Raw genomic sequence first — 12,703 nt, forward strand, 5'->3', positions numbered from 1 at the left:
CACCTCAGAAGGTCTTCTCGCCTCCCTCTTCCTCCGAAACGATGCAGGCCTGCTGGAGGCGCTCCGGGCAGCGACTTCTTGATCGCTCGCCTGCTCTCTTTCCCTTCAAATCCATTTATCCCCTATCCTCCGATGGTAATCTCCCTCCCCAATTCGCTCCCCTTACCATGGATCCGTCGTCTAGGGTTTGCCAGAGATAATCCTTTCCATGGCTTCTCTGTTTTGCTGTTCTGGTTGAGATTAATCGCTTGTTTTCCCTAATATTTGATGGATGTTTTCTTTTTCAAATATGTCAGGGTATGGGATCGATCACCCGCGGCATGTATCCACCATTTCCGTCAAGGGAGGGGGGCATATCATCCGCAAGGGCACGGGCGGAAGGTCATCCGTGAGGCAAGTTATGCCCTTTTATCTGTCAATTCTTTGTTTTCTCTCTTGTCTTGGACCACCACCGTTTTTAAAGACTTTGTTTTAAGAAATCTTGAGATGGTTAACTTGGATCGAACTGATTTGGTTAAAAAATGATGCCCATCGCTTTGCTGGCTTGTGTTGCTTCAAGATTTGATCTTGGTTACGTGGGGGGCGAAGCTCATTGCTTCCTGTTATGAAATGTTATGTCTACTTGATTCTGAATGGGTGGCTTATTCTTGTACGCAGAGCTGCATTTGCATTCGTGCCAGAAATTTCTTCTTTTGGGGTGTAACATATTTATTGATTCAAGTAATTGTATGGTTTGGTTATCTAATTATGAAACTGGTTCCCCATTTTGGCAGTGGAATTGTTGCGACCGTGTTTGGAGCTACTGGGTTTCTTGGTCGTTATGTTGTCCAACAGCTTGGTAAGTTCTGGAGAAGCATAACTTAAACACTGTGGTCATATGCTGACTGATTTAGCGTGGCTCTGATTTGCCCCCCTCACCTTTCATGGCAATAGCTTTCTGCTACAGGACTTGCCTCTGATACCAGTGGTAGGAATATCCTGTAAAGATGATTCCACCTATGTAGGATAAGACATAGTGATGATAGATCTGATTAACATATTGTGGATTGGTTATTTGGGGCCTGTTGTTTGAGCACAGAATTTGTTTCTGTTCTTGTTAAATGTCAACTTTCACTGCAGATTTATGATTTTTTTCCCAAGTTCTCAGAAATGGTGATCATATAATACGTCTTTTGCTAATGGGCAGCAAAAATGGGGTCTCAAGTCCTAGTTCCTTTTCGAGGGTCTGAGGATTCTCACCGGCACCTCAAGTTGATGGGTGATTTGGGTCAGGTACTGGTGTTAGTTTTAATCTTCTTAAGATCTGTTGCTGCACCTAGTGATACCTCTAGCTTATAATTTTGTCTTCTTTGCATTTGTTGTACCTCTTTTTGCTTAAACACTTATCTCTCGATCCTGTTTGGTTTTTCTTTCTGCCACTCAGATTGTTCCAATGAAGTATAATCCAAGAGATGAAAATTCAATCAAAGCTGTGATGGCTAAGGCAAATGTGGTTTTGAATCTTATTGGTATATGTAATATACTTTATATATGTGAAGATTATAAAACAGGTCATGAGATGTATATATTTGATTGGTTCTGGTGATGGCAGGAAGGGAGTATGAGACAAGAAATTACAGCTTTGAAGAAGTTAATCATGCTATGGCTGAGCAGCTTGCAGTGGTATGTTTTTTCATAAAGCCTTTCTGATTCAAATTAAAAGATATAAATCACTAGAAGAGATGTTTTAGGTTCCTCCTTGGTGATTTGGAATTTCATTTTTTTGGCACAGAGTTTCATTGCATCAAGTTGTTAACTTTTTTGCGAGTAATAATTTTGGTTAATGTATTGTGAATGGATGCATGACACAATGGAGGGAACATAGTGTTCAAAATTCTTATTTATTATTATAAAACATGGCCTACCCAAATTGGGAAACAAATGCATAGATTTATATGCTAAATTAACTTAATCATACAATAACTGATCAGCCCTATCTTCCTGTTATGCTTTCTCTCTTGTGTTTATCTTGCTTGTTTTTCCTCTTTCATTTTCTTAATGGAAGTGATTAGGATTTGCCAACCTTCCCATCTAAAATAATAATCGATCAGCTCAATATCATCCGTGCAAGAACTTTCTTTGATATCCCCTTCATTACTCCCATTAAGTTCCAATTCCTTCGTTAATAATTATCATAGCCCTTGTCAAAATTGAAAGCTTCCTAGCAACCTGCTTTTAGGTTTTATTAGGTTTTATGCTTTGTTTTCCTGCTCTATCTCTCTTTATTAGGGTCACCTTTTTGTCTCTGAGAGCCATGATTCTGCTATCCCTGATTTTGTAGCATCTTATTTGTCATGGGACCTATCCATATTACTTCCTTAAGATTCTAAGGAGGGCAAACTCTATTGACTTTTTGAGGAGATTCTGTGTTAAATCCTTGAAACTGGAAGTATTGACAAAACAATGGAGCAAACTCTATTGACAGTTTTATAAGCCACAAAAGTGACTTTTGGCTTTCCTTTTTTTTCCTTTCTTATCATTGACTTTCCTGGATTCAATGTAAAGTGCAATTGAGCAATCTATTCAAAGAATTATGTATACTTTTGGCTAGGATATCTGTCAACTCATTTTATATTGGTCTTGAATTTATGCTCCAGTGATCTATGTGTAGTTACGGATACACTTATCATGAGCAATCTTCAGTTTGAATCTTGGCTTCTCTTTGGACAAGTAATGAAGAATGACAAGGAGATCATTTCCTTCTTCTTTTCCATTTGCAGTATTAATCTTATAGATAGCTTTTATCTGCAACCGGAGCTTGCTTAGTGATCTCCATTTTGGAAATTGATTTTTCTTCTAATCGGAATTTGATGAGGATGCCATTACCTTTTGACTAGGGGTGCAACTTGGCTGAGGCGGACTCAACCAAGCCCAACCCAGCCAACAATTACCCAACCCAAACCCAACCTTTTCAAATAATGTTTCTGACTATCCAAGGCCAACCTGACCAGATTTTTCAAAATCATTCAAGCCATATAAAATACAGATCAGACTGAATGAGGTTCGACCGACCAACTAGGTTGGGTTGATTTGACCGTGGTTCAATTTGGGTTGGATTGGAAGCTCGATTGTAGAATCATGAGTTATATGTTTAATCTCTGAGCTCTTCATACAGTTTAATTTGGGTCTCAAATTGGATTAGAAGTCCTATTATGGAAATTCAAATTGGTTTGGCTTGCCTGAGTGTTCCATGCAGTCCCCACCAAATATGAAATTGGATTGGAAATTCTCTGCATTTTTCTTAAAATTTGTTATTCCTGTGCTTCTTTTATTGTAGAGATATTTGGGTGTGAAAATTTTGAGTTACCATCCCAAGTTTGTGCTTCATGATCTAGGTAATTCTGGTCGTAGATAATAATTTAAGGATTTTTTACATAGATACCCTTCTAAATATCAGATTTTGCATGAATACCCTTCCAAAATTGATATTTGCATGTATAACCTCGTAAAATTCTGTTATTGTACAATGTCCGTAATATAACGGTTGTTCTAACGGTATTAAGAAAAATCATATTTATATTAATTAAAAATAAAATAAAATTTTAAAAATATGCTATTGTCCCTGTCTTCTTTTTCTGCTATCGACATCGCGATCTATTTGCATATCTATTCGTTAAGGATATTTTAGTTATTTTAATTTGAAACTGTTAATTTTTTAACGGTGTTAGATAGCATGGGTACATATGCAAAAACAAAAATAAAAAAAGGGTAGAATGGCAAACAAGTGTTTTACGAGGGTATACATGCAAATATTAATTTTGGAAGGGTGTTCATGCAAAATTTGATATTTATGAGGGTATTTATGCAAAAAGCCCATAATTTAAACCAGCTGGCTTTGTTATAGTTATAGGACAAATGAACTCGGATTAAGTCTGTCATTTTATCATCCTATGTCCTAAGCTTATAGTATATATGCTATTACCAAGATCATCTTGTCCATCTTTATTGAGATCTCCTATATGTGAAAATCTACTTATTGGGACATCGGCCTGTTTATCCTATATCAATCAAGGGTGGATCCCATGTTAATTGATTATGATGGCTGTGTTGAAAATAAATATGGGGCCATGCTTGAAATGAAAGCATCAAACGTTTCATTTGGCAACAGGCTTTTATGTGGCTGAGAAGTGCATGAAACTGAAAGTTACATATGGTGTATTTGTAAGCCTATAGGCTATAGCCATGCCTGCGGCAAGACATCTTTCCCCATTCACTTTTGAGTCTTCTGCCTTTTTCCCTTCCTTTTTCCCAAGAGTTCAATTTAAGGAATTCTTAGAAGGTTCTAGTTAGCATGATTTTTTGAAGTAGATAGTTAGTGTGTTTAGGTTGCTTATCTGCATAGCATGACACATTTCATGCCACTGCCTTACTGATGTCAGATTTGTGCCCTAGTGCTTGTTACACCACTGCGCCAGTGCATGCCAAGCACTAGCACTGCAGGAAACTTTAAACACCATGCCAGCTTCAAGTTGGCACCATGCCAGCACACTATGTTCTAATTCTTCCTAATAACGGTTAAATGTTTAGTCAATCAAATGTTCCCAATCCTAGTAACTATGATAAATTAGTTCAGAAGTAACATGATGAATCATCTAAATCCTGAAAGTTTTAGTTATAAGCGGCCCACAAATGCATCCGACAGAACATCTGTTCATTCTTTCAAACCAAAGAATTCATAAGCCAGTTAAGAGTTATATGTGGGCATAACCAAGGATTTGTTTATCTGGCTCCCATTTTTATGTGTCTGGAGGCATTTCTTTCCCTTTTGTTATTTGATTCTTGATTGGTTTTATTTTTTATTTCTTGCCTGCAATCTTGTGTTGCATCATGTTCATACTCTGATAGGGCAACTCTTTGCTAATTTTACTCAATTTATTGCTCGGATAACAGTATAACATATTTGCAATGCAAAGCATAAACTTCTACCTTACAGGAATATGGTTCTTTTTCTCCTCCTTTAACATCAAGCAGATTGCTAAAGAACACGGAGGTATCATGAGATTCATACAAGTTTCTTGCTTAGGGGCATCTCCTTCTTCTCCTTCTAGAATGTTGAGGGCCAAAGCTGCTGCAGAGGAAGCTGTATTAAGAGAGTTTCCTGAGGTTAACATCTTTTTATATGTTCTTGTACAATTTTATTTATTAATGTGGATTTTGTTGTTATGATAATAATCATAAACACATGAAGTTGTTCGTGCTTCATAATCATTAAGTTTCATGAGAGAATTCTTTTTGCACAATATAGTGTTACCCTTATTTGGTTTCATACTGTCCACCTTCAAAAGAATTACTTGCCTCTTTTATTTCTATTTTTATGGAAAAGGGAGGGAGGGGGGGAGGGTGGGAGCTGTGAACAAATCAAAGAAGATTTGAAGAAGCAATTTAGTGGAATGGATTCTATATTAGATGTTTCATGTTTATTGAATTGTAAATTACTTTTTATTTATTTAAGTCAAAGCTACATCTAGTCTTGAATTTGATGATCAGAACTTAATCAGACTGACATGCTGGACTGTATCTTACATAGCTTAGAGAATGGAAAAATTACTTCAGATCTCTAAGAATTTTCTTTTTAGAACTTTCATGAATTATGATGCGAATGTCATTCTAATTTTTAAAAATTGTGTCATTAATCTGAGAAATTACATGGGTGTTGTGAAAAAACGAACATAACTAGATGGCTTTCAACGTAGGTATGAGATGGATATTATATGACTATGGTCTTTGTCTGTACATTCTTAGTGTAAATAATATGGGGCATTACAGCTCATTTTAAAGTATATTTTGAAAAAAAATAGAGTATTTAAACCTTGATTTGTTTCATCACTATAGAGGCCATTTCTTGGTGCAATGGCACAGAATTGGGCTGACATGTGCAATGGCACAGGTTTGATTCCTGAGAATCCGGTGTGTCACAAAAGAAAGGTTAGGTTTGTCCTCAATTTGTCCCCCCTCCTCTCCCCCCTGGGATCCTGGATTGCCGGACCATAACTGTGTGATGGCCTTTTTTCCATTTCATTACTATCATCGAATGGTGGAATCGTAAAAATTGATGGTGAATTTGTATGAGAATGTGCCCTGGGTTCTTCGGTGGCACAAAGATGGATAGCCTTTGTTCATCTTGTTGCATCAAACATTCTATTAGACTACTAAATGTATGTGCTTTATTTTCAGGCCACAATCATGAAACCTGGAACCTTGATTGGTACTGAAGATCGAATATTGAACAGATGGGCACAATTTATTAAAAAATGGAGCTTTCTTCCACTTATTGGTGACGGATCTACAAAGTATTTACAATTACTTATTTATGGTTAGAGGTTGTTTTGGCTGTAGCTACCACCATAATGGCATGAAGTAGTTTTTTCTTCTTTTCTTTTTTTTTTTCCTGCACCAACATAAAGCTCTGGTCTACCTGCAAGTTACAGCTAATGGAAATAAAAAATTTGCAGGATTCAACCAGTTTACGTTGTAGATGCAGCTGCAGCCATCATAGCTTCCTTGAAGGATGATGGTAGCAGTATGGGGAAGGTCTATGAGCTTGGTGGACCGGATGTTTTTACTGTACATCAACTGGTAATTGTTGTAAATAACTTTTTTTTCGTTTGTCAAATTCACTGGCAAATGTTGTAGCCATTGAATGGAACCCCAGGAATTCTGAAGCCCAGAATTGATGTGGTTTAAGACTTGTTGGTTACAGTTCTCTTTATGTTTCTGTGTTTTAACAATCTATAAGGACTTCATACTAAGCTCTCTATCATGTTGCAGGCTGAACTCATGTATGATATGATTCGTGAATGGCCACGGTATGTGAAGGTTCCTTTTCCTGTTGCAAAGGTAAGAAGATGATACAATCTGATGTGTTTCTTATGCCAAATCTGTCAGTACCTTCATAGAAAATTTTCAGGTTCACCATGAACTATTTATTCTATGACTGTGTTGTTAATTGTACAAGAATTATTGTGATTGTTTAGTTGTATTTTAGATCTTTCATATGTGCTTTGATGGATATATTCTGCCCTAAGATCAGATCTGAATTTAAAAAGAAAACAGGGTCAAAGTGGTAGAGGGGGTTTGAGGGAAAAACAGGAGAAAGCTTGGGCCCTTAGAGAGAAGAAACTGCCAAATTTTTGCAATCATAGAAAATAGTACGTACTAATTAATCACTCTATGAGAACAATGTGATCTACTCCTGAAAGGGGCCCTTTAAGGTATTTATAAGAAACCTATAATTCTAACTGACAGAATTTGACTTAAAAATGGGACTGATAATCGACCTAAAACTCCACTACCTGAAAGACTGCTCACTTTCCTAAATACCTGTAACTATAGATTCTTCAATTAAATGAACCAATCTTGTTCCTTCTAGGACTATCTAAGCTTCACAGGAAGACAGATGTGTGAGTGCGAATCTTCTTCCAAGCATTGCAATTTTTTTGTCGGGATGGGTTGGGGTCTGGGTGGTGCTATGCCATTTTGGGTTTTTTTGGTTAACTAGTATAATCTGTTTTAGGCTTTTAGCCTTTAAACATCTGCTTATTAAACTGACTATAGGATCTAAAAGGAGGAAGGGATGCCTTTTTGGAGACTGCCATTTTAATTTTCAGTAGCATTAGCTTTCTACGGCTCTACCTTTTATTTGTGCACGGCCGTTTTTTTACCAGAGTATTTCATTTTACACTATGCCTGTGTTTATTACCAGTTGGTTACTGCTAAGAATTGTGCGACTGCAGGCACTTGCATCTCCTCGGGAATTCCTTTTAAACAAGGTTCCATTTCCTCTGCCAAATCCAGATATATTCAATCTTGATCAGATCAATGCACTTACTGTAGATACAGTAGTGTCTGAGAATGGTTGGTATCATCCCAAGAGCATTTAATGGCATCACCACTCATTGACCCTGCTCACATGATCTTGTTTTCCTGCAGCTCTAACATTGAGTGATCTTGGCATCGTGCCGCACAAACTGAAAGGCTACCCTGTGGAGTACCTTATCTGTTATCGTAAGGGCGGGCCTGCTTATGGCGCTACAGTCAGTGAGAGGGTAACAAGATCTGATTTTTAGGTTTTTGTTGGACTCTTCCAGATCTTTTAATTGCAGTTGTGTTCTTAGATCATTTTCTTGCCCTTGGCCGTTGCTAGAATGTTCTATTTGATGAGAAATAAGTGAGGTTGGGCCATTAGTTGATAAACCAAGTGGCGAGGGTGGATGGATAAATTATCATCGGGTTCTAATTTTCCTTCTAAAATTGATTAAGAATTGCAACATGAAAACCATGCAGGAATTTACTCTCTTTGTCAAAAAAAAAGAAAAAGAGGCAGCCGTAGCCCATTTCTGTGTTGGAATGTTTGTGAAGAGGTTTGTTTTTTATAGATAAGATTAGGCTGTGATCTGTGCTTATTGATAGAGACGAACGCCCTAAGACGTTCAGCACCAACCTTGAACCCTTAAGACTGGTGATTTGGGTAAATTCTTGAAAAACTTGATGATGCTAGACTAATCTGTGGCACGATCAGGGCAATGCATGAACCGAGCTGACAGTCTTGGCATCCGATTGAGCCATCTTAATCGAATTATGGATCTTGTTGTTTATCAAGGTGCCAACTTGAACCGTCAAGTCAATTAAAGTGATCTAATGTATTTATAGCAATTAATCGTCATTAAAGGCACAATCATAATCCAATTGATCAAGGGGCGGTTACAGTTCATTCTGAACGAATCCCTCGAATCACTCGTTACTTAGTGCAGTTAATGTTTTCTATATATGCAACGAGGGGACCATTTTCTAAGCACTTTCACGCTCTCTCATGTCTTACAATTTTATCAAAAAATTTTTTTTACTGACTTAGTGCATGGGAGAGTTCCTATCATACAAAGGCAAACGGACTTTTCTTTATAATCTCAGGTTGGATTAGCCGCACCGGACAGGCTTCTCCGGCTAAGTTCAAATTAGATTATTATTAACACTCTTCAGCCTAAATACATCGCGCCAACCGACATTACCATTTTACTTTAGATTCTATCGGACCACAACAATTTAATTTGGATTTTGGCGGCAACGGGACTTCAGATCTTTTAACGACCATCTCCGTGAGGATTTCGCGCTGTTGCGTGCGGTGGGGCGGGGACAACGGTTAAGAATAAGTCACGAATTGAAAGTAGAAAAATAAAGCTTTTTAGATAAAATACGTTAGTGCCGGACGATGCGCTGCTGGACTGTGTTAACCTTCTCGGCTAAACGCCGTTCACCGACAATCTCATGGCTATTATTATTATATCTCGTGTCGTTTGCGTCGGAGCATCATCCTTCGGTGTACAGCGTCTTTATAGTTCTGTCGGAACGGAAACTTCAAAAAGAAAAAGAAAAAAAAAAGAAAAATCCATCATCTCGCTGGAGTTATATAAATGGCTCTAGTCATCTAGCTGCTCTGGCTTCCAATCGGCAGCCATCTGATCAATGATGTGAGGTCCAAAAAAAACACACACTCTCTCTCTAGACTTCACACTAGCTCAAAAATAAATAAATAATTAATCAGTTAGTTAAAGTTGCTTTTGCCGTGGTCAGCGCGTCGCTCTCCTCCAGATCCCATGGGAACCTCGAGGCTTTCCCAGAAGCCCTGCCAATTAATTGCCGGATAGGATCCGATGGCCAGGATCTCATCCCTCTCGATCGCGACACATCCCGTCCGTCGGCCGTCGCTTTTCCCAGCTATCCGGGCTGGCACCGCGACGACGTGCCCGAGGCCTCGCGACAGAATCTCCCTCGGTCGCGGGGCCCACCGCGCGGTCGGTGGGATCGCCAGACCATCCTGGCCGTCCGATCCAAAGAATCAAAGCCGTGGCGGTGCTCAGAATAGGATAAAAAACAAATCTTTAAAGCAATCCAACGGTGCCGATTTTGACAGTTGGGGAACTTTTTTCCTCAAAATAAAACGAAAGCGGCTTGTGGCCCCTCCAACTATCTTTAGCAATGGCCCCGCTGTTAGGAAGAATTTACGAGAATACCTTCATTCCGGACATGCTGCTTTTGAGCCCCTTTTGGCCGAGTCGGTGGCACCGAGATCCGTCCATTTCTGATCGCACGGCTGTGATTGATGGATGAAGTGGCCAGTTTTTAACTCGCGTGCCATTCTTCGGCACGGTGCACCTCGGTGGACCCGAAGTTCATGATCGTCGATTTGGTGGGGCCACGTCCCCACGAGGTTGCTTCGGAGCGTTGCATGTGCGGGCGACAAATTCTAACGTCGTTTAGTTTCCGTCAAGGGGTGATATATCTGCAGATGAATCATTCATGTACGAGCATGATGGGACTCGTTATTCCTGGAATTAGCTTTGATGTGCTTGGACGAAGTCGGAAATTTCTAGGTTACTACTTGGAAATGGTGTCCTGAAACTTGGACGAGACTAACATGTAACCAAAATATCAGCATTGATCATGCTATCACCTCGATGCATTATAGTATCGTTAAGGTCAGAAGGCTTCAGCGGTTAAGTATCTGCCAAATTATAGGTATAAGGTTGAAAAATTGATTCGCTTGCTTAGCCTTGACAGGCTGAAATGCATGTTCCTGCTTCCTTTTCAGTGGTGAATTAACAAACCAACACCTAGGAGAGAATGTAGTGTGGGATTTTTCATAGAGACCGTGCAATAAATTAGAACACAAAAGATTAAAAGATTGAAGCATGCCTCGAGTCTTGAGCAACTATTGGCGATCGCTATGGTAGGATCTCTTAGAAGAAGAAAGCAAAAAAAAAAGATAATTCTTTTCCTCCTCTCTCTGGATGCCTGAAAATGTAGAGACCTGGACGTTCTAGGATTTCTCTATAAATAGATATATACAAGAATGGAGTGGAGACCTAATCCGATTAGTAATACTAATGGATCCATCCATTACAAAGCCATTAACCAAATGAGGCATATACTAATACTCATCATGCGGCATAACTAAGATAGTAGAATTCAAAATAACTATATGATCATAAATTAATTATGGGCTCCTTATATATTCATTTAGATGATAACTTAGCCTATATTACATGATAAATCAAAATAAAATCAATTTGTAATCAATGGACCATCTTATGAGAAATTCAAACATGTAGCCAAAGAGCTTTTCAATTGAAATGCAACCTTTTTTATGGGTCTAATTAAAGTCGAACAAATCATTCTACTTATTTATAGTTCAAATTCTATCCGGTTCCGATCGACCTGGAGAAAATACCCTCGAAGAAGTTTAACTGTCGCTTGATCATAATTCTATACTAGACTGGCTTGTGGACATGCTGCGAAGTTAGATGAGGAATGACCCGTTTATAAACCCTTTTCATTTTATTAATAACGTATCAGATTTTATGATAACAAGGATGGAACAATTCTGAAAATATAACTTACCTTCATCTACAACTTATGCAACATAGAAACTTTCATCCATGACTAGGCTCGTGAAACGTTAAGATCCATGAATCTATGTGGTTGTTAAGCTGTCAAAATCAACATATATTAGCAATCATCAGGACAATCTCTATGCATGCAACTATATATTACGCTTTGGTGATTACAACATCAGTTTCTCTAGCCACAATACATGGACACCTCTTTATGTTTTTAATAAGTTCAGTTGAGTTTTCACATTTTCTTTTTATATAATCCATGGGTCAGCAACATATTCTATTTCTTAGGAACCAATATGCCCTTGCAAAATGGTTCATTCCTATACTAATATATTTGCTTCAAGTTTGTCAAAACTGCTAATTTTAGAAAAAAGAAAAAAAATCTCGGTAGAGAGACTGCTATTTTTCAACTATACATATTGCTATTTGTATCTACATTTCCATTCTTATATTACAGTATGCAAGAAGTCCAAACAACACTCCAACGATAATTATGACAATACTATACAAATGTTTGACACGTTAGAACACATCCAATAAAAAATAAGAGTTTTATTTTTTATTATTTGGAATTTTTATAAAAAATATTTTTTTTTAAAGATAATTACATGCAGGAGAACTATTTGTAAGAGAAGAACCAGCCCAAGCAACCTAGAGAGCAGGAGTTGCAAATAGTGATAAAAAAACCTTAACCATTCTTCATACTAGTAAACTTATCAGCTGCACATTTCAATAATCCAAACATTAATTGATCTATGTTAATAGATGCTGGTATCCTATGCAAACCTACATCTAGTTGGCGGTTAATAAGTTTTGTTATTTTGATGTAATAATGTCTCGAACCTTTTTCCAGAAAGAGAGAAAAATCATAAAAAAATTACATTTTCTGATATATAACATCGAAGGGAAAATGTTTCAATATGTGACAGGTCAATGAATTATTGCCCTTAATCATTTTTTTTCTAATTTAATTCAAGTAAATGTATCACACGTGCGACGTTTAAGTTATCTCGTAGTACCGCAGCGGCGTTCTCCAAATACCTCTGGAACCGCGTCGGAATAAAAAACGCGCGATTATTATCATTATTTATATGTCCGCGTGACGACGAAAAGAGGAACAGCCGATTCCCCATCGCTCGCCGAGATGGCAACCAGGCGTGGCACGCGTCGCAATTCCACCAAACTCAGGGGGTATCCAGGGAAAACGAACATAATTAAAATATTAAATGCCATTTACGTTTCTCTCCCCTCATGTGAAAGCAAAGTGAAAG

The 12,703-nt window shown here is 38.0% G+C and overlaps 1 protein-coding gene across 1 annotated transcript; it reads left to right on the plus strand.

Moving 5' to 3' along the window:
• Positions 1-8,380, plus strand: LOC103706981 (NADH dehydrogenase [ubiquinone] 1 alpha subcomplex subunit 9, mitochondrial). The gene is made up of 12 exons (XM_008791283.3): positions 1-135; positions 297-393; positions 774-838; positions 1,187-1,272; positions 1,424-1,508; positions 1,592-1,662; positions 5,011-5,142; positions 6,214-6,329; positions 6,492-6,615; positions 6,808-6,876; positions 7,773-7,893; positions 7,969-8,380. Exons 1-12 carry the CDS (start codon positions 42-44, stop codon positions 8,103-8,105), a joined length of 1,197 nt encoding a protein of 398 aa, XP_008789505.1. The 5' UTR covers positions 1-41; the 3' UTR covers positions 8,106-8,380.
• Positions 8,381-12,703: the final 4,323 nt, after the last annotated feature.

Source organism: Phoenix dactylifera, chromosome 18 (genome assembly GCF_009389715.1).
Source record: "Phoenix dactylifera cultivar Barhee BC4 chromosome 18, palm_55x_up_171113_PBpolish2nd_filt_p, whole genome shotgun sequence".
Lineage (NCBI taxonomy): Eukaryota > Viridiplantae > Streptophyta > Magnoliopsida > Arecales > Arecaceae > Phoenix > Phoenix dactylifera.

Bases quoted from the DNA above. Each gene is read 5' to 3' on its own strand.
- LOC103706981 (XM_008791283.3), top strand. From the start codon at position 42: ATGCAGGCCTGCTGGAGGCGCTCCGGGCAGCGACTTCTTGATCGCTCG. The intron at 1,663-5,010 runs GTATGTTTTTTC...AACATCAAGCAG, and splicing joins TGGCTGAGCAGCTTGCAGTG to ATTGCTAAAGAACACGGAGG. The intron at 6,330-6,491 runs GTATTTACAATT...AAAAATTTGCAG, and splicing joins ATTGGTGACGGATCTACAAA to GATTCAACCAGTTTACGTTG.